Source organism: Mchenga conophoros, linkage group LG1, assembly GCF_057382185.1.
Source record: "Mchenga conophoros isolate Kocher_MC1m ecotype Shallow Benthic linkage group LG1, M_conophoros_male_GT1.1, whole genome shotgun sequence".
Taxonomy (NCBI): domain Eukaryota; kingdom Metazoa; phylum Chordata; class Actinopteri; order Cichliformes; family Cichlidae; genus Mchenga; species Mchenga conophoros.
This window is the reverse complement of record NC_140526.1, coordinates 34,609,405-34,632,276: the sequence shown is the minus strand read 5'-3', so window position 1 is coordinate 34,632,276 and position 22,872 is coordinate 34,609,405. Positions and strand designations below refer to the sequence as shown.

Here is a 22,872-nt window from a genome sequence, read left to right as displayed (position 1 = left end):
GTTTTCATTTAAGCTCATAATTAACGCTCCATTCTTAAATCATCAGTTCACCAGTGGGGTTTTAGTTTGGGGGTAAAACACAACTCACGGGACACGTGTACAGCGAGATTCGGAGAATACGCAATGCAGTGTTTTAGACTGTACAGTATGCCCCCCTCCGCCTCTTTGGGGTGTCACTGCTTCCAGTGCAGGCTCCAGTGGTTGGCTCCGGCTCCCCTTAAAACACGTGACTTTAACTTAAAAAAAAAAACAGAAATCTTCTTGCGTAAGACTTTAACAAATGAGTAGCTTTGTCAAGACCTCGCCCACTTTTTTTTCTCTGTATTTGATCAGTTTCCTATTGGTGACGCACGAAGGAACGTATAGAGCCCAGAGCTTTGTGCGTAAAACCCGCCAAGTGGAAAAACTATTTATAGTTCAGGCCATTTTTAGCACATGGTGTATTCCACCCATACAACTTCTGAAAATGTGTGTGTGTGTGTCTAATTGTAATTGTTGAATGTGAATTTATGAGAATAACTATAAAGAACTCCCTCATCTTTGATTGTCAGCTTAAGGCACAGTCTTAGTTTCTTTTCTGTAAAATAAAGTATTTGATGTTGCTACGCTAATTGGAACTACTGGCTTATCCTGGCTCAGCACAATGCAAACATTACTTAGGCCTCGGTGCGCTCCAGTCTATTCAAATTCCCCCCAATAATTACCCAAACCTGGAAATCTTTATCCAGACAAGCCACGTGAGATCAAGTGGGACGCTCCCCTGCATGCGTGTAAACATCCCACACTTCCTTAGAGACAAGTGTATTAATCAGGTTTTGGAAGGCTCTGTCCGGCGCTCACGCATTCAACGTGCGTAACCAGACAATTCACGCACGCACACACGCGCCCCCGTCGTCTTGTTCTCCTGTTGTCCCTTTAAAAATCCGAATCCAAGGCCAATGATTTATCAAACTCCTATTATCAAGAAAATGTCACAGGAAGGGCACCTTGCTCTGCACTGACGCAAACCCCACTCTTTCCCACGGAGCTATAGAAAAGCTTTGCAGTTGGTACTTTGCGGAGCTACAACCAGTCCGCTTCTAGTCGTCTCCTCATCGGGTTTTTTTTCCTTTACAGCTGTTTCCAGCCTGCTGGCAGAGCTCTGCAAAAAATGGTAAGTGTTCCAAACTAATTCGTGTAACTATTCTCCTGCAGTTTCATCTATCTATCCTCTGTCATCTGAGTGTATTCTCTTCTGTTTTTATGCTAATCTGGCACTTTTCTTGCAGGGGGGCACTGTTTAACGCTTTCAGGCGCTCGAGCTGTCCGTGGTGCTGAAATGCAGCTGTGGTTTCACACTGAAAAACTTTAACCGCCTTTTCTCTTCTGTGTCACCTAACCTTTTTATTTCTTTATTTCCGTTTTTAGAGAAAAATTTCAATGGGAAAGTTAACATTTGGTTGATCATGTCTATTTTTGTAACCTTTTTTTTTCTCAATTTACTCGCTTTCTACAGACTTAAACGGAAGCCAGGTAGTTAGTCCCCCGCTAAAAACACAACTAAGAAAACAACAAACCGGTCAGTAATTTTTCTTTTCTTTTAAGGATTTATTCCTGTTGCCCCCCCCCCCCCCCCCCCCCCAAGTTACATTTCAGGGGAGTCATTTGTAATTCCACGCCCGTGGTCTGCTCACCGCTGGTAACGCCGGCGATCTTGCATGCCTGCGGGGAGAGCGAAGCCACCGAGAGACCCGCAGCAGCTTGTCTATTGCCCATAAAAATCAGTGGATGTGTGTGGCTGAATGACATGAGGGGGGAAATGGGGCGTAAAATTAAAGAATCTTGCAGAAAGCGAGAACCGGAGAAGCAAAAGCAACCCCCTCCCTCCAACAAGCACAAGAAGCACTTTCTCCACACACACACACACACACACACACACACACACACACACACACACACACACACTCGGCAGACATTGAGCTGAAACTATGGAGCGACCAGAGCCACAGCATACAACAGAAAAGGGAAAGAGCGTAATTTTTATTATGATTTTTTGTTTGTTTGTTTGTTTTTAGTCCCAGAGCAGCGATGGCCTGCAAACGCCTGCTGGTTTCATGGTTTCTGCCCTGCTTTTTCCTTTTATCTCGCTGATCTGTCGCTCCCATATTCCAGGATCTGTCTGACCACAGAGACATGGCCAAACAACCGGCCAGCGCTCCCACCGGCTACATCCCTGCGCAGCAGTCCGACGGAGCCGCGGGACTTACAGGAAACAAACCGGACAACACGGCAGCGTGCCCGCCGTCCACTCCTCGCCATCACCCGGCGCCTCAGCCGCCGCCTCCTTGTAACGAGCGCAACACTTTTTGTCCCGCGGAAAATAAACCGGGGGAACCGGACAGCAATAAAGAATACGGGACGTTTAAAAACACCCCGCCGGCCGTCCCCGGATCCGTTGCCGTTAATTCGGCCTTGAGGAAGGATTCCATCGGTTCGGCCCGCGGGGGGTCCGCCCAGTACGGCGACCCGCTCCGGGCCACCGCTGAGCAGAACAACACCGCAGGCAACTGGACGTCTATGAGCCAGACCACCATCATACTGGGAACAGATGGGAACACGTCTGTTCAGCCTGGAACCGTGGCGGGGGTAAGTCAGCTAAATGAACCGTTACCTTAACGGAGGGCGGCCGCTGTGGAGGCAGGTGCGGTGTGGATGTGTTTCCGCTCGTGGCTGATCGGAGAGCTGACTGGATTAACCTGCTGCCTCCAAACAGGGGGACAGTGCCACGCAGACCTTTAGTAATATCTCTGCTGTGAATAACAATCTGTGGAACTCTAAAAAAATGTGGTAGCTACCCCAGGCATTGATTTGTGACGGACGTGTTAAGCTGTTCATTTGTAGCCCCAGAACTTCTGAGCTGAATCAGAGGATTCTTTAAAGTGGATCTTAAGAGGGAACCGTCATTGTGAGGACAGACCGTGGGTTCGTTGTCGGGATGCTTAAACAGTATTGTCTGATACATAGTTCGTGGTCTTTATTTAGTTATTTTTCTTTCATGCACCGGTTCGGGAAAGCCTGTATTGGGAGTGAGAGTGGTTCATTCAGCGTATGCAAAGATTGTAAGCGCGCGGAACGCCCACAGGTGTAACAGACTATGGTGAACCTCTTCGCAGTGATACCGGGTTGAATCACGCATGTGTTGTAATTTGGGTGGACCCTGAGCTATTTGCTGTCCTTGATTTGCGCAGCGTCTGTTCTGATGCTCTGCAGCAGTCTGCGGTGTCTGATCAAAACTTTAAAAACCGCTTATGTCAGCTAAACATGAGGAAAACAAAGCGCGCACACTGGGCTGTTTTGTTTATTCACGATTAGATCGCCCCTTTAGACATAAACCTATGGCTGTTTCCGGTGTTTTTTATTTTTCTTATTATTTTAGTTACAATTCTAAACTTGATTTGTGCTTGGTGGTGATAACATGGTTAATGAAAAAAAGAGAACTGAATCATACTCTCGCGGTATTCTCGGTGTTCCCTGCCCACACTTGGTATGGCCCAAAAGCCCAGGTGTTATCCGGCTGATAGACAGCGCTGTATTACAGGAGACTGCGGATTGTTTCCAATCCCCAGGAGGGCATCCCCCACCACCCCTACCATTTCACACGCTCACACTTACAGAAGCAGACACACAGACACATTCCCATGCAGCGCAATGTTTGTGAATCGGAATCTATATATTCAACACAGTCTATTTCCTGAATCTGATAAATGAGGTTCTGCTGTGTAAAAAAAAAAAAAAAGTTCTCCTGAATCGATCCTCAGGAAATGTTTTTAATCTCCGCATGAAATTCCACGAAGATTTCCAGCGGTTTGGTGGAGGTAACGGCCCTTAAGCGTAGCAGAGGATGAGACGAGTTACGTGTGTAAGCTTTGAGAGCCGCTATGGAATTCTGATTGTCGTGTGTAAAACGGAACAAAATTAAAACATAACGAACACAGTGAACAAAATGTAGATGGCCCCAAAAAAAGTGTTTTGGATCGGATTCGTCAACATTTTGTAAATAAAAATGTTCCAGATTTTCAGTCAGCATGATGAATGTGGAAAAAACGCGCTTTGATCAGTGAGCATGTAATATTATTGTCTGTAAAGGACAATTCCCACCAGAATGATGAGTTACTCTTTTTAATTATGTATTTATAATTTGTTTTTAAACTAGAGAATGCTTTTTGTTGATGGGAGATGAGTTAGCCTGAGTGCTTCTTCTTGTGGTTACACTTAGCTTTAAAAAAAAAAAAAAGATTATTATTACTTTTTCAAAACATTTTAGAGACTCAGTGTTTTCCCCCCCTCAGGTTAACGAAGATGATGACGAAGGGGGAGATGAGAATAAGGCCAGAGGAAACTGGTCTAATAAACTGGATTTTATTCTGTCCATGGTTGGCTATGCAGTGGGACTGGGAAACGTGTGGAGGTTTCCTTATCTTGCCTTCCAAAACGGGGGAGGTAAGACTTTATGTGTGTGTGTGTGTGTGTGTGTGTGTGTGTGTGTGTGTGTGTTTTAAATAATAAAATAAAAATTTCAGTCAAGGCCGGAATTAGCCCCATTCATTCCTTTATCCTGTTAGGCCTGTAAGCATGCGAATGCTAAGAGAACTATGTTGAAAATGAATTAAAAAAATAGGTTATAGTGCTGGGATTTCCTCTGGTGGTGCGCAGATATAATGTGCTTACATCGCAAGCAAAATCGACTCTCATTATTTTAACTGGCATTCTTGTCCTTGTTATAACTGCTTTATATAGGAGTTATTATCAAATAATATCCTTAAATGTTGCAGAAGTCATTAAAAGCTGCCGTATGTTTTTCCCCATATGCCGAATGTTTTTTTTTAGAAGCAGCCAAGTACACACTTCACGTTTGATGATTTTCACTTTATTCCATAGTTAGGTTCAGACTTTGGTGCTTCTGAAACTCCGCTCTGTAGCCTGGTCTTTAATTCCCCGCAGGAGCTTTTTTGATCCCCTACCTGACCATGCTGGGCATCGCTGGGATCCCAATCTTTTTGTTGGAGGTTTCCCTCGGCCAGTTTGCAAGCCAAGGGCCAGTGTCAGTGTGGAAATGCATCCCCGCTCTGCAAGGTAAACTGGCCCATCTCCTCATCTTTAAGAAATATAATTTTAAAAAAAGAAATAAAAAAGAAATAAACATATAAAACCCAAATAAAAAATAAATACATTTTATAATCACGAGTTCTCCACTTTCCTTAAGAGTAATTTATCTATTTCGTCTCATTTATTTATTTTAGGTTGCGGGATTGCCATGTTGATAATATCTGTCTTGATAGCCATATACTATAATATTATAATGTGCTGGACACTGTACTACCTGTTCGCTTCGTTGAAGGGCTCACTGCCATGGGCTAACTGTAGGAATGAGTGGAACACGGTGGAATGTAAGGACAAAGACATGCTGCTGTTAGGTAAGACACACACCTTCACACACACATACACACACACACACACTAGAAAAGCACCCCACTCTCCACAATACGCAATGCGTCATGCCTCCCTCAGCTAAGGTGTCCTGCAGTATAATGAATACTGACCTGTGATCTCTGCGGCGTTTCACTCTGAAAAATACTTAAACTTAAGAGCACCCAGTTTGTTTTCTATATGATCCGGTTGGATTGTTAGAGACCAGTAAAGTAGGGGATGAAGGCCCCAGGGAGATAAAATCCCACCTGAAACACGCTATATTTATATCTTCGATTATTCTTTTGTGTGATTCTGTCAGATTAAAGCATTGCTTCATGTTTTAAAGCTGCAGCATGGGGCAGAAGCAGCCTGTTAGTGGTCTGACACTGAATTAAACTGTGGATAAAATTATGTTTTAGCAAAGAAAACATAAAAGCGGAGAATCGAAGGCGTCTTGGCGTCGATTTGCATCGAATAAAAGTCGAAAGAGGCTTCACTTTTTGTAATATTTGCCTTTAGCGATTCTGTGAATTCAGCACAAAAACTGCTTGCTTGACAAATTTACTGTACAGGCTGAGCTGCTGCAGTGCTGCAGTGAGCCCGAGACTGACCCCTGCTGGATGAAACGGGAAGGCCTATTCGGGTCTGCATGTCTGCGTCTTTTGAATGATGAAGCAGACAAGAGGGAGCAAAAACGTGAACTATGTAGCCTGACGTATGTTAATGTGTTTACATATATGATTTTATCGTGTGGGTGAGCGAGGTCTGAACAGGTTTGCAATGCAATGCACAAGCTCTGCAAAAAATAATCTGTTATATGCATACTTTAATGTTTCCCTTTTATGCCAAAGAGATGTGGTTATATTAAAATATGTATATGGAGTAATATTACACTACAATGTAATTTTTAAAGCTATATTTGTGGCCTAGGGTCATAAAGGATTCATGTCATGTCATCGCATGTTGTCCACTGAGTGCCCCCCTCCAAAAAACGAACAAACAACAACAACAACAACAACAACAAAAAACAACAACGAGTTGCACAAGTGTGCAAAGCGCAATTAAAAAAACGTCCTGAATCATTAAGGCCCAGTTAATATAAGCTTGAAATGACTGAAAATAGAGTCATATAAAAAGCTTAAACCTACTTCTGTCTACCTTGTTTGCATGAAAAAAAAATATAAATAGTGAGAACAGGGCTCAGAAACATTTATTTAATCATATTCAGCAGTGCAGGATTTTAACAAATACAAGTGGAAGAAGTTTCCAGTGAGGCTACACTACACTGTACACTGTATCCATCTGGCCTTTTCCTCCCACTTCTTACTCACATCCATCTCTTCACCCCAATTCAGAGTGTGTACCTGAGCGGGCAGTAAGTTGTGTCCCACAGCAGCTCTCTGCCAGCCTCTCCAAGCTGACGTGTATTGATTTCTGATTGGAACAGACTCATGCATCCTGCGGGACAGAAACATCACGTCCATCAAGAACTCCACTTTCTGCACGTTGGCAAACACAGCGGGAAACCTGACAAAGCTGCTAAACATGAGTATGGATGGAAACAAGACATATGTCAGCCCCAGCGAGGAATACTTCAAGTGAGTGAATCCTCTGGCCAAAATAAAATGTTGTTTTCAATTCCTGAAAAAAAGATCTATACACTTTTAGCCAGATTTAAAAAAAATAAATACATTTATGACTGGATGAAAGACAGAATCTGATATTTTTTTAAAACCATTCTCTGCAGTTCTCAAGCCATCAAAAAAGTGATCATTTTGCTTCAGTAAAAAGTTCATGGACACTTAGATAAGGTTTATTCCTAATAATTCTAGTTTTATAAATGTACAAAAAAGTACAGCACAATAATAATAAAAAAAAGTCCTGCAGCATTTTATGAAAACATGTTTATGTACACTTTAACAACAATATAAAGACAGAAAAAGCAGAAGGAAAGAAATCAAGTCCGGAGTGGGGTAATCGTACTGTTTTCCATATACAAGGAAAAAACTGTACAGAGACTTTGTAGTTCTCTCTTATTGCACTCATTCAGCTTAATATCTTTAAACACAACGAGGCTATCCTCGCAATATATAATTAATGATGATTTATGGAGATTTGTGTCAAAAGTTGGGCAAAAAAAACCAACTTACATAAATCTTACATCTCTGGCAGACCCTCTGACATGTTTGGGACTCTGTAATAAATGACTCGGCAAAATGAAAAAACAAACAAACAAACAAACAAAAACAAAAAGTGTCAGCATGAACTTTTGATCTGCATTGTTTTTTGTTTTTTAGACTTAACCTTTCTGTTTGAATAACACCTGCAGGTACAATGTGCTGCACATTTCCAAAGGGATTGAATATCCAGGAGACATCCGCTGGCCTCTGGCCGGCTGTCTCTTCTTGGCCTGGCTCATTGTCTACGCCTCTTTAGCCAAAGGAATCAAGTCATCGGGAAAGGTAACAAACTAAAAACAAAACTAAAACCTGCCTTCCGATGTCTTTCTGCTTGAAGTTTGAAGCTCAGAAGACATGCTGCTATTAGTTTTCCTTTGATTGCGTTCCCTTTAATGATAATATCGCCACCTAGTGATGAAGTATGTGACACACAACCTTTTATGAGGAAAAACTGTCATTTCCAAAAATGTAAAAATAACGCAGATCTGAGTTTATTTCCAAGAAAAATTTCATATGCAAATACCCAGAGTCTAGAGAAACGCAAAACAAGTGCATTATATTGTGTTTAATAAATTATCTACTTCACAGCGATTCTTTTAAACTCCGTGTTTGAGTTTTTTTCTCTCGTAAGAAATACTTAAATGTTACTTAAAATAACTGAAAGCTATTTTCTTAGTTTAAAGAAAGCAAAAGAAGGAAAAAATAAATACATAAATATATAATTTATAAATATATAAAATGCTGTTCAAGCCCAGGTGAATGTTAGAGCTGCTTTAAAAAGACAGTCTTATGGTCTCAGACCAAAACAACACCCAGAAACTGAATAAAGTTGCGATTGTTGTATTGTGGTGCCCTCTGGTGGACATAGAGATGAGCTGCAGCACACATAAGCCTGTCACTGTGGAGTGGAGCTTCAGGCCTGTGTCAGAGGTTTTTCTGTAATAATTGTAAACTTGGGATTTTTTTAGTGTACAAATTCCTGTTTGCACCACAATCTGGATCAAAAGTGATCCTAATATAATCCTAATATATATGTTAATAATAGTGGTTTTTTTTGATGAGAAACAGCTAACTCTTGAAAAACTAAATGTTTAAAAGTCCACACACAAAGAGAGGGATATAAATGATCTTACAAAGTTTACTGACTTTGACCGTTTTATGAAAAAAACTGTTTTATCTTTGCATGTGTGTGTGTGTGCTGATGTTGCTCATTTCTTTTCTTTTCTCATTAGGTGGTGTATTTCACCGCCACGTTCCCTTACGTGGTGCTCGTCATCCTCCTGATCAGAGGAGTGACCCTCCCCGGTGCGGCTGACGGCATCCTCTACTTTATCACACCAAAATGGGAGAAACTAAATGATGCAAAGGTAACCAGAATTTCCTCACTGAATTCTACAAACACTAAAGTACAGACAGAAAAGAGGCCTTCCAGTTCTTGCCCTTCTCCTGCAGCTGCTCCTCTCTCCCTCAGGTGTGGAAAGACGCTGCCACTCAGATCTTCTTCTCCCTGTCGGCTGCTTGGGGCGGCCTCATCACGCTGTCTTCTTACAATAAGTTCCACAATAACTGCTACAGGTAAACACATAAAAGGTAAACTATGCTTCTGGCAGACAAATTCCACCTGTCACCACAGATGCATGACGCTATGTCTGAATGTGTCTGAATGTCTGGTAGGATGAAATGTCAGTAATAAATGTGACTTTTTGCAGCAAGCTGTTTCTTTCATTTTCTCTCAATTTGTTCTTCCTGTGCTTTGTTTTATCGCTAAAGTAATCCACAGCATTTGAAGAAAAAAAATGCAAAAGCCTAAATGTGTGAAACTTTTTTGATTCACAAGAAATATATATATATATATATATATGTATATATATATATATATATATATATATATATATATATATATATATATATATATATATATATATATATATATATATATATATATATTTACTCCATGCAGTCACAATATCTGCACATTAACTGAATATACACATGGTTCATTACTATAAATGAAAGCTTAGTAGTATTATCCACTATTATATATTTGCCAATTGTGTTTTTTAAATGTTGTACACAAGACAGGGCTCTAAGTATGAGAGCATCAGAGACATTATCAGAGGGATGTGACACTCAGATCGATGAAATGTTTGAGAATTCAGTTGCCGTAAAGATGGTGAAAGAAGTTTGACTTCTTATGAAAAGCTTTTCAAATCATTACTCTTTGGCAAAGTTGGCAAACATTAATAAACAAAAAATCCAATTTGACTCGATGGTAATGAGATTTTTATGTTCCAGTGATCATTTTAATTCAAATGAATTTAGGCAATGCTTCAAAATAACCGCCCAAATAAGTGCCAAGAGACGTTGCAAGATGGCGTCCTCATCCCGAGACCTGGTTCTAGAAGGACTTTGGCACCACTGGACAGTTTTCATATTCATATTTCTATGTTTTAAATACTTAAAAACTCTTGAAGTCACAACAAATATATTTGCTCACTTCACGTTTCTCCTTTCTCTTCTTGTTTTCCTTTTCATTGCAGGGACACTATCATAGTGACATGCACAAACAGCGCCACCAGTATATTTGCTGGGTTTGTCATCTTCTCTGTCATTGGTTTTATGGCACATGAGTTAAAGGTGCCAATAGAGAAGGTGGCTGATGAAGGTAAGCTCCCAAACTGGCCGGCAGTAGCATGAGGTCAGCACCGCTTTTATCTGCACTTGAGACAGTGTCTATGTATTCCTATTGAAATACCATACATGTAGTATATATGTTTGTCTGTGTGTGTGTGTGTGTGTGTGTGTGTGTGTGTGTTAGGTCCAGGTATAGCTTTCGTGGTGTATCCAGAGGCTCTGACCAGACTTCCCCTGTCTCCTTTCTGGGCAATCATCTTTTTCCTTATGCTCCTGACCCTTGGCCTGGATACTATGGTAACCTTTACATCCTCTTAATACTAATGAAAAAAAAAATCAAGTTCCAAGTTTAAATATGAGCTATGGCATTTGGAAGTTATAGCTGGAAACAGGCAAACAATTTGCCCATAAAATGACTTTTAAGTAACTCTATTTGAACTTACATGTTAAAGAACATGAAACATCACTTTTAGTCTTTGCTCTACTGCTGGAGTAAAATCCTGCACAAGCTCTCCATCTGCTAAAGATGATGTCAGTCTTCTTACCCGAATCTGAGCAAGACATGCAAACAAGAAAAGAGTTTCCTTTTTTTTTTAGCCAGTTGGTGGCAGAAGAGCTCCACACTACCTATGAAACCAATCATCACCCTCTTGTCCACCACAGTGTTTGCGTAGAGGATGAGATGATCTTGTTCTTGTGCTTGAGAGAAACATCTCTCACCTCATCTCTCAGTGTGTTCGTCTTTGATTGTCTTCCTCGCCCTGTTTCCTCACATCTTAGTGCGTCCCAACTGAGATGGAGGCAAGAAGGAGAAATGAGGAGAAAAGGCTTGAGGGCAACACGTATTTAAGAAAAAGTGACACTCTCACTTCTGAGCAAGATTACAAGAATGTTAAAATATTCGTTTTTTTTTTTTAAATTACAAGCACAAACGAGGAGCACAAAGTTTGATTTTCTTTATTAATGAATATAACTTATAAATACAAAAGGAATATTTAGTAGTCTCTTTCTGCCAAAGCTTGTATAGTCCAGTTGTGTGTCACTTAAAACATAAAATGAAAAAATGAGCTGATAATGGCTAAAAAGCTCTGTGAAGTGCAGAGTTGGGGATAATTGTAAACATTTTCAAGCAATAATTAATATAAAAAATATGAATAAAAAGCGCAGTGAGGGGAGGTTGTTTCGTTCAAGGGTCAAGATTAGGGAAACCAATCTCGACCTTGATGCCAGTGTTCATTTTTAATGTGTAATGTGTTTGTAAACGAGGTGTCGTGAGACGTTGGTCTGTCAGGTAAATGATCTGTTTCTGCTGTGGTAGGTATTCAGGCCCACTTTGTTTTAATTTTGCTGAAGATCTCAAAGTTTGTGACAGTCAGAAACACGAGTCTCTTGACTTTTGTTTGCTCCGAGGTTAACATTTGGGTTTGGTAGCTGATGTATAAACACTGCACACTGCACACATTGACCCAATTAACATGATTACAAATGCACAGCACCCGCTGTGACTGAGTTCACCTGAAGTGCCTGAGCTCTCCAGGTACTTGAACAGAGGGGAGTCTGTGTGATTGGAGTGAGTGAAACTAGGTTGACCTTAAAGTCTTGGAGCAACATCAGGAAGTAAAAACAACAATCAAATGTGATATGTGAACACAGTGCTTTACACTGTGGGTGATAAGAATTCATTTTGTTAACCATTCCATCACAGAAATGATGGAAAGATCAATCGTAATATTAATAAAACCACTCCAGCTGCAGTTTGAGCATATGGAGTGTGGAGAATACCAACAATAACTGCACAGATTTAAGATATAATTCATTTTCAGGAAGCTATTCTACACTAAAAATGTTTATGTCCAAAATTCTCAGTGGATAATGTAAAACATTACATTTAATGGAAGCTGACCAAATAATACTGAATTGATTAGTATACTTTCAGTTCATACCAAGCTTATTTTCCTTAATGATTAATTAAGCGTGTAAATAAACCATTGTTTTTATATTTTTCATTTGCATTTTACTCAAAATGCAGTACATCAGTTTTGGGCCCCTTTTCCCTTCAGGACTGCTTTAATTTTTCATGAATTCAACAAGTTGCTGGAAACATTTCTCAGAGATTTTAACATGACAGCTTCATTCAGCGTCAGCATCACTAGGTTTGAACTTCCGCAGGTTGTTTTGAACAGTTGTTGCCACATGATTGGATGGTTAGATTTTTGTGTCAAAAAGCAATAGCTTACAAAGTGGCCTGTGCCTTTACATTTTAAAAAGGAATTACAGTAAACAAAAAACCTATAAGGTTTTCATTTTAAACTATATATCTGTCTATGATATTGATCTATTGTAACATTTACTTACTTTAGATATCATTTACAATTTGTATTTGGAAATTGTTTTAATTCTTCTAATGTCAAAACAATAATTCCACTAGCAGATCCATAAATGTAAAAGTGAAAGACAAGTATACTGAAAAACTTCAAACGGACTATATTATTGCTCCATGTCAGCACTATGTTTTCCTAAAAGAACCCAAAACGGTTTCATTTGGACCCACTAGCCATGATATCGGTTACTGCGCTGAGTTATGCCTCACGCAGCTTCAGCGAACAAACACTTTTCGTCTTCGGGATGTTTTTAAAGTCCAGAGCACCTCCCGCCATGATCCTGGGTAAACAGTTCCTGATAAAACACAAACTCCTTCAAGTGCATTGTGATGCTCCTGAGCTGAGCAGAGGAGCAGAGGGCACAGTGGTGCATTAAGACACAAGTAAACAGTAACAGTAAATGATGATGTTACTTTGCCTTGGCAGCAGCAGCACAGAGGAGAGTGCTGCTGCTGTGGTTTTGTCGTGGAACGCAGCTCAGCAGTAATAGGCTTGGGATGTTGACGGGAAATTAGTTTTGGGAGCTCAGGAGGAAAAGGAAGAAGTGGGGAAGTGACAGATAGCTTGATGGCAGCGCCATTTCTACAATAAACTTATGCATACGCACACACTATACAACCCTCGCTCAATTTTCATGTTTATGTATTCATCCGCTGCTGTCCTCTGGGTTCCGAGTCCCTTTTACCATCATGTTACATTTGCAATTCTCTAGACAGGCTCATCCTATCAAAGTCTATCCATTGTAAACTAAATCCTTCATACTTATTTGTTTTCAGAAGTTCTTCTGCTCAGGGTTAGAATAATGTTCAGAATCAGAATCAGAATCAGAATGGGTTTATTGCCAGATGTTGAGGTTTACAACATTAGGAAATTGCTGCGGTGCTTCAGTGCAGACAATAAGAATTAAAGTGCTATGTAGAAAGAAAGATATGTGCATGAGATATACATGAGATATATACATGAGAATAAGAATTATGAGTGCTACGTAGAAAGATATATACATGAGTGCAGGTGGTGATCAGTGCCAGACATGAAATGATGCAGTGACACAGCGTAGGGTCATGTGTTAGTGGCGGGGACAAACATGTGGTTATTGTTCATGTGTCCCACAGCAGAGGGGAAGAAACTGTTCTTGTGGCGAGAGGTTCTGGTGCGAATGGACCGGAGCCTCCTGCCTGAGGGGAGCAGGTCAAACAGACTGTGTCCAGGGTGAGAAGGGTCAGCTGAGATCCGGGCTGCACGCCGCAGAGTCCTGGAGGTGTACAGGTCCTGCAGAGATGGGAGTCTGCAGCCAATCACCTTCTCAGCAGAGCGCACAACACGCTGCAGTCTCTGTTTGTCCCTGATAGTGGCTCCAGCGTACCACACGGTGATGGAGGAGGTGAGGATGGACTCGATGATTGCAGTGTAGAATTGCATCATCGTCCGTGTTGGCAGGTTGAATTTCTTCAGCTGCCTCAGGAAGTACATCCTCTGCTGGGCTTTCTTGATGACGGAGGTGATGGTGGGCTCCCACTTCAGGTCCTGGGTGATGGTGGTACCCAGGAAGCGGAATGAGTCCACAGAGGTGATGGGGGTGTCAGTCAGGATGATGGGGGGGAGTGGGGCTGTGTGCTTCCTGAAGTCCACAATAATCTCCACTGTCTTCTGGGCATTCAGCACCAGGTTGTTGTGGCTGCACCAGGACACCAGACGTTCAACCTCCCTCCTGTAGGCAGACTCATCCCCGTCAGAGATGAGCCCAATGACGGTGGTGTCATCTGCGAACTTGATTAGCTTGACAGACTGGTGGGTGGAGGTGCAGCAGTTGGTGTACAGGGAGAAGAGCAGAGGAGAAAGAACACAGCCCTGAGGGGAGCCGGTGCTGATGGTCCGGGAGTCCGAGACATTCTTTCCCAGCCTCACGTGCTGCTTCCTGTCCGTCAGGAAGTCAGTGATCCACCGGCAGATGGGATCAGGCACATTCATCTGGGAAAGCTTGCCTCGGAGATGGTCTGGAAGGATGGTGTTGAAGGCAGAGCTGAAGTCCACAAACAGGATCCTGGCGTAGGTTCCTGGGGAGTCCAGATGCTGCAGGATGAAGTGTAGGGCCATGTTGATGGCGTCGTCTACAGACCTGTTGGCTCTATATGCAAACTGCAGGGGGTCCAGGAGGGGGGCCGTGAGGGTCTTGAGATGGGAGAGAACTAGGCGCTCAAATGACTTCATGACCACAGATGTCAGAGCCACGGGTCTGTAGTCATTTAGTCCAGTGATCCTAGGTTTCTTGGGGACAGGGATTATGGTAGAGGACTTGAAGCAGGCAGGCACATGACATGCCTGCAGTGAGGAGTTGAAGATGCCAGAAAACACTGGGGCCAGCTCGTTTGCACAGTGTCTGAGGGTGGCAGGAGACACACCGTCTGGGCCGGGAGCTTTCCGAGCATTCAGACTCCTAAACTGCTTCCTCACATCTGCTTCATGAATATGAAGAGTTGTGGTCGGAGGAGGTGGTGTGAAATCCTCTTTTGTGTGGGGTGAGGGGGCGGGTGTTGCAGGTAAACAGTTTGAAGGTGGTGATGGCTCTATGGAGGGGGGAGAGGTGGGGGAATGAGTGTCCAAAGTGCCTCTATTGTTGGGGTCGTTGGAGGTGTGAAGGCTGCCTGATGGCTCGTCAAAACGACAGTAGAAGTCGTTGAGGGTGTTGGCTAAGAGCAAGTCATCAGTGGAGTGGGGGGTTTTAGGCTTGTAGTTTGTAATATTCCTAAAACCTTTCCACACAGAGGCCGAGTCATTCTCGACAGTGACAGTGTCCGTAAACTCGTCCAAGCTGTTAGAAGCAGCCTTCATTGTGTCCCAGTCTGTGGTCTCCAAACACGTGCGAAGCTCCTCCACAGCCTCGTTGCTCCACAGTTTTTTGGTCCTCACGACAGGTTTGGAGAGCTTCAGCCTCTGTCTGTACGCGGGGATTAGGTGGATCATGACGTGGTCAGAAAGTCCGAGTGAAGCGCGCGGCACCGCGCGATAGGCCCCGCTGATCGTGCTGTAGCAGTGGTCCAATGTCCTCTCCTCTCTGGTCGGGCATTTAATATACTGTTTGTATTTCGGAAGCTCATGGCTCAGATTGGCTTTGTTAAAGTCCCCAAGAGCAATGATGAGAGAGTCCGGGTATGTCCGCTCCGTGTGGAGAATCTGATCTGCGAGTGCGCACTGAGCTGCTTGCGCATCCGCGTCTGGCGGGATGTAAACAGCGGCCAGGATGAATGAAGCAAGTTCAGAAGTTCTTCTGCTCAGGGTTAGAATAATGTTCTTTATTTGTTTGCGAAATAAATGAAATTATGTGTTTATTGGATGAACCGAAGACAAATGCTGGATGCTAAAGTTATGACAGCAGCGGCCGCTTGGATTCAGATGAGGTAAACTTGCTGACTTGAGGCTTTTTATTTAGTGGAATTGCTGCTACGCCCTGGCCTGGGTGGACAATTGTTAGTGATTCTGTAGTGGAGCCAAGCAGGATTACTGTAAGCTGTTGCCAAAAGTATTAATATTAAATAGGAATCATAAAGAGTTGGCGATTGTTTTCAGCAAATGCAATGTTTGAACAACGTGTTTATTAAACATCTGCCATGGTTAAACACATTTCCTCCCTAGTTCTCTTTAATATTCCCCCCTTCTCATCTCCATCCCAGTTTGCCACCATCGAGACCATAGTCACCTCTGTGTCAGATGAGTACCCCAAATACCTGAGGAAACACAAGCCGATCTTCACCCTGGTCTGCTGCGTCTCTTTCTTCATCCTGGGATTTCCCATGATCACAGAGGTATGTGCTCTGCTGCACTCTGGGTTCACAGTGGATACTTGAGCATTCTCCTTGCACCCTCTGACTCTGACTTTGAATACAATGCCAATTTTTCTGCATGTCAAGCAAAGTTCTGGCCTTCAGATGTCAGGTGCAATGATTGGAACAGTAGGCTGAGTCTTATGAAAAGGAAGTTGTGACCGTGGACAAATCCAAGTGTCGGGTGACAGGAGGGATGACATTGCAGGATGAAGGCTGAATAGATTTTGTAATATTTTCTGTGTGTGTGTGTGTGTGTGTGTTTGTTACAGAGTGGGATGTACATGCTCCAGTTGGTGGACACGTTTGCGGCCTCCTATTCTTTGGTCATCATTGCTATCTTTGAGCTGGTGGGGATTTCGTACCTCTATGGTAAGTACACGAGCTGCCATGAAAGCTCACTTTAAGGCCACTCTAGGTTCAGCATGTGAAGTCACAGCTGTGATTTTTTCTTTCCACAGACAGTACCTTTAATCTGCATTCTGTTTAATGGTCAATAGGGGGCGACTGCTCTGGTTGCAAATGTAGACAGATAAGATCATAAGGACAGATTAAATTTGATCTAGTGAATACTTCTCTGATGATTTCATGGCCTTTTGGGCAAACTTACGGTTGCCAAGTTGTTATTTTATAAGTCTGTTGTTTTTTCAGTCAAACCAATAGGTGACATACCTATACCCACTTTTTTTTCATTTGTATTTCTTACATAAAAAGCCAGTGCCAGTTTGATTGTGTGTTCAGAGAGGCATATGCATATAATAGAATAATAAATGCAAGAATACCTTTCTCTTCTGAAAATCTAGATATCTGATATTGTGTGTGTAATTTCTTTGCTTTGACTTTGCTTCTGTGACACATTTCCACAGACAGCAGGGCCAAACTGTATAATCAGCCGAGAGACCCTAAAATATTACTGTCAGTGCAGGGTGCAGCAGAGAATGTTGGTGGTTTTTGAGGCATTTCTATTCCTGAACTTAAAATCCTTTGTCATAGTAAAACAGATAAAATCAAAATATCTTCAGGCTGTAGCAGTTTTAACAAGAAAAAAAAAATCAAACTGAAAAGAACAGCATAGTTAAAATAACGGGTTTCTGCATCTCAATTATGCGTATCTGCAAAAGGGGACAATCGTCCAAAGCTCCTTCGTGCTGGAAACGAATTCTCACTTGTTAATCCTGCGGTGACCACTAGGAGTCTCTGTTGTAATGCACAAGTCTCTGTCACACACACAGGCAGAGAGCTCAGGTGTGTATCAGAAGGCTGTTACCAAGAAGCAAAGCTCGCCTCCAGTTTGTCATCAGTGCAGGTGACATATTGAAATGATTGTGTGACTCTGCCACTTCATGTCACTCACAGTTATCCGTCAATAAAGGCAGAGGAATGAAGCCATCTGCTCACTCACTTTTTCCAGGGACCACAGAAACGCATTCACATGTGCTCATAAGGACAGATTGAATTTACCGATCCTTTTTTTTAAAGGGACGTTATCAAACCCAGGTCACACTCCATGCCTTCTCTCTGGAAACCACCCATTTCTCTTCTTTTATTTCTTCTCTTTTTTCTTCTTCCTTTGCAGGCCTACAGAGGTTTTGTGAGGACATTGAAATGATGATTGGTTTCCAGCCAAACCGATTCTGGAGACTGTGCTGGGCCTTTGTGACTCCAACCATTCTGACGGTATGTTTGTTTTTGCTCATCTCATTCCCTGGTATGCGCATACACGCACACTCACTCACACACACACACACGCTCACACACACACACACACACGCACACAGACACTCGTACACATGGGCACATATGAACATGTGCAGCCCAAAATGCCTCTATTTTCACTGTCTTCTTTCAAGTTCATTGATTTGCAATCATAAAGGAACAGAGGAGAAATTGCTCCTGTACTCAGAAATCGAAAAATTATTTCCTCCTTCACATTCCTGTCATGTCACAGGTTCTCACGTTGATTGTCATTTCAAAACTGAAGCTGCCAAATTCCAAATGTGTCAGCGTTTGATCGGCACTGAACATGTACATGATCAGTAGAGAGTATACACATATCTCCAAAGAAACCTGTCTCTGTAAAGCTGAGAGTCTTTACGTAGAATTCTGTGTAGTCGAAGTTCACTACAAAGGCACGTAAGAGCTGGACACTGGCCAGCATTAATGTTAGTAGTCGTAATGGAAACTACTGTGCCTCCAAAGCAGAGGTGACGATGACAAATGGAGCAGCAGTCGAGGCGGCTGGCCATCTTGCTGCTCTCTCTCTCTCTCTCTCTCGAGATCACATTTCCTCCGGGAGCTCATTGATGCACAGCCTCCGGCTAACCTAGTTCTGTCTGCCATCTATTCTCTGTTTGTATTCCTTTTGGTCTTATTCTAATCCTTTCAAACCAAATTCACTTTTTTATACTTTTTCCACCCCCCCGACCCACTCCTGCCTTTCCTGTTTTTGTACTCTCTGCATATAATACAACTAAAGATCTAATTTTCTCATCGATATAGAACAGCAGACAAAGTTTTAGCCTTGGACCCTGAGGTCAGTGCAGTTAAGCTACTACACAGTCCATACCAGTCAGTGCTGACAATCACTGCACAGTTGAGCAGCATCAGGTAACAGCAGTTGAAATACCGTGCTGTGACATTTCATCTAACAAATGTTTCTCGGATTTCCGGGCGTGTGCAGGGCATCCTGGGGCTGAGTCTCTACCAGTGGAAGGTGATGACATATGAGGACTACACCTACCCCACCTGGTCCATGGTTATGGGCTGGCTCATGGTCATCTGCTCTGTAATCTGGATCCCCATCATGTTCGTCATTAAGATGCACCTGGCCCCCGGCACCATCATCGAGGTAATAATTGTGATAAAACTGTCACGTAATGTTTTGGGTTTGTCTGCTACGCACACACTGTCCCACATGCATCTTTGTCTCTTTCTCTTTCTCTTTCTCTCTCACGCCCACACACACACACACACACACACACACACACACACACACACACACACACACACACACACACACACACACACACACACACAGGCGCGCGCACTGTCGAGGAAATCAATAGTCTCATCCTTCGCTCATTAGCAGAGAGAGGAAGGCTGCAGGCTGAGTATTAATTTGAACATTTTTTCTGGGAGTCTTGTGGGTCTCTTTAAAATGCTTTGATTAATGGATGATGATGATGACGAACGGGCCTTTCTGGTCTAACATCTTTGTGCGCTCTGTATCTGACAGCAGCCTCTATCACACACCTCTAACGCTACATTTGATTTGCTTTGCTTTTCTTGATCATAATTAACGCGTAATCATCACAGTGTCAAATCCTTTTTCACCTCGAAATTCTGCACACAGTGCCCCATAGTGACAAAGTCAAAAAGTTTGCTTGAAATTTTTGCAAATTTATTAAAAATCAAACAAAATGAAGCACATACACAAATCTTCACAGCCTTTGCCATGACACTCAAAATTGAGCTCGGGTCCTTCCTGTTTCCACCGCTGATCTTTCAGATGTTTCTACAACTTAACTGAAGTCCAGCTGTGGTAATTCAGTTGATTGGACATGATTTGGAAAGGTACACACCTGTCCACATGTAGTTCTTGGTCCCATCTCATTAACTGAGGCGAAGGCTCATTTTCCAAAATAATAGTGAACCCCAACACGCAGCCAAGATAACAAAAGATTGGCTTCAGGACCACTCTATGAATGTCTTTGAATGAACACCTCTTGAGAGATCAGAAAATGGCTGTGCACCGATGCTCCCCCATCCAACCAGGTTCTGCAAAGAAGAAGAACAAAAAATATGTGTGCAAAGCTTTTAGAATCATACTCAGAAAAATTTGAGGCTGTACTTCCTGCCAAAGGTGCATCAACAAAGTATTGAGCAAAGGCTGTGAATATTTATGGACATGTTAAATGTGCAAGAAGTAGCTTTATCAATGTGTTAAAAGTCAGGGCAAAAGCCAAAAAAAATGTAATTTAACAAGAGGCCAGCATTTGTTAAAGAGAGCAGTTCATGTATTATCGCTACCTGTAAGTGCTCTGTGTTTCCTGTTGTCATGCAGCGCCTGAAGCTGGTCTGCTCCCCTCAGCCTGACTGGGGTCCTTTCCTGATGAAGCACCGTGGAGAACGCTACCAGAACATGATCGACCCACTGGGAACCAGCTCCCTGGGCCTCAAGCTGCCCCCCAAGGACTTCCAGCTTGGTTCTTACCAGTAGCAGCCATCCTGACAGCACCACATCCACCACTTCCAAGCCCTGTAGGAGGCACTGGTGGGTGGTGGGAATCGTCTCCATCCCCACGTCTTCTCCCTTCTCTCTCTCTCCTGCTCTGTACTTAAGCCTTCTTTGCTTCTTGTCTTCTTTGCTTTATCGTGGATGTGGAAACAAGCTCCTTCTCTTCTTCCTTTATGTCTGCATCATGTCCTTTCTTCTCTCAGGGAGGAGTAGCTGCCCAAGTGGAGTCTACTCTTCCACTGCTGCTTTGTACACTCTTAATGGGCTACCATTGCCTCCCACACATGACCGCTGATTACTCCAGAACCCTTCCCAGGGATCTTTATTCCAAGAGAAAAATTGTGTCATAAAATGACACAGCTCAGACTGCACTTGCAATATTAGACTCACCCTAGTTGCTCCCTATGGAGTTGTGTGTATTTCTCTGTGTGTGCGCGCGTGAGTTTAAGTGTATGTGCGTGCCATCAAATTCGTGTGTACAGATAATGAATCATCTTGGTGCAAGCAGACACAGGAAAACAAAAAGAAAATTGAGCGACAGAGAAAAAAAACCCCCAAAAACAAAAAACGGCACAACGAGCTCAGTGGGGATCTTTGTTTGGTTCCATCTGTGTACAAAATTCCATCGGCAATACAAATAATATCAACTGCCTGGAAAGAAAAAAAAAAACACAATTTGCTCTGTTATCACATTTTGTTCCTATCCAGCAGTATATATGTATATTCATATGGGCTTCCACTCAGTCGCTATTGCTTTGTCAAAAATAGATTATAAGATCTGCAATTTGTGCCTCTTACATCCCGGTAGAGTAGCGAATGCATCCTGATTACTACTTTCCGTAGATACACTTTGGCCTCAGATGACTCTACAGTATGGTACAAACTTGGGTTTATTTTTCATTCTGAACCCGAGGGACCATTTGTGATACCCTCTCTCTTTGTCTATTTATTAAGTTGTATTCCTGCTGTATTGTCCTAGAATTTAAAGTAGCACATTCCTAACGTAGGAGTAGTCTAGCCTTCCTCTAGAAGGTGATAACGTGGCCATTTAACCTTCTAAGGTCTGAAAACCTAGTAGTCGCTATTTGTGCATATATTTTAGACGTGTATTTGTGAAAGTGCTAAGCCAGCTGACGAAACCTTCTTTCCAATATACATCGCATCAGTAGAGTAACAGTGTAATATATATATATATATATATATATATATATATATATATATATATATATATATATATATATATAGCAGTGATAGAGGTAGCAAGACAGGGACTCGCATTTGTGTGTCTGCGTGTGTGTGGGAGGGGCAGTAATGCCTCTCTGAACCCTAGTTGTGGAATATTTTGTACAAAAAAAAGACTTTCTTCAAGTAGTAAGCGTGTGTTGTTGTCCTGTCCTCAAAAAATTAGGATCTGCTGCTATATGTGAGCAGATGAAGATTAGAAAATGGCCTCCTTCTATCCTGGAAGTGTACTTTGTCTCTTGTTGTTTGTGGTAGAGCTCTTGAGACCTCTTTGTCATTTCAGACGTATGCCTCGCTTCTACGTGTGTCCTCATGAAAACAGGGTCTCAGGTATACTCGATCCCTTCAGACTACTCTGGTAGCTGTGGGAACAGTAGCAGCCAGTGCACAGAAAACAGCAGAGCCACCCCAGTGCTTAATTATAATGGGAACGGTGTGGAAGTGTGTTGCAAAAGGTCAGATAATCTCAATGCAGCACTGCTTTGGTTTTGCTTGCTGTTGCTTCGGTGCAATGAATATAAAAGATACACAAGTGATTTAGCCTGTTTTGACCAACCCTGTGCACTGCTAAAGGAGGGTCATTATGAGTCAAATTAATTAAAAAGAAAGTCACATTTCAAAACTGGAACTTTAGTAATTAGCTCTTGAAACAGTTTTGTTGATCATCAATGCACTGATTAGTTTCATTCGAAAAGGCAGAAAATTCTGAGCTCTCACCAACTTCTACTCACACTGTGATCCTGTAGAATTAGCCATAATGCTGTAATTTAGCACATATTTCCCTTTAACTCATCCTGTTAAGATATCCTCAGCACAAATGAGCCACTGTTTCTGGGGGCGTAAAAGTCATCTCCTTATGTAACGCCACAGCAACTTGAAGAACAGTTCAGTAAAGCTCAGCAGGTAGACAGACAGGCTTTGCACCCTCTTGA

At 42.4% G+C, this 22,872-nt stretch overlaps 1 protein-coding gene across 1 annotated transcript; it reads left to right on the top strand.

The window, feature by feature from the left end:
* The first annotated feature begins 854 nt into the window (after positions 1–854).
* On the top strand, positions 855–21,871 carry slc6a5 (solute carrier family 6 member 5). Its single transcript, XM_085276001.1, has 16 exons — positions 855–1,153; positions 2,152–2,625; positions 4,329–4,479; positions 4,981–5,112; positions 5,280–5,453; positions 6,896–7,046; positions 7,778–7,910; positions 8,861–8,995; positions 9,100–9,203; positions 10,169–10,293; positions 10,447–10,559; positions 16,312–16,443; positions 16,734–16,833; positions 18,038–18,138; positions 19,142–19,309; positions 20,525–21,871. Exons 1-16 carry the CDS (start codon positions 1,151–1,153, stop codon positions 20,678–20,680), a joined length of 2,352 nt encoding a protein of 783 aa, XP_085132127.1. The 5' UTR covers positions 855–1,150; the 3' UTR covers positions 20,681–21,871.
* Positions 21,872–22,872: the final 1,001 nt, after the last annotated feature.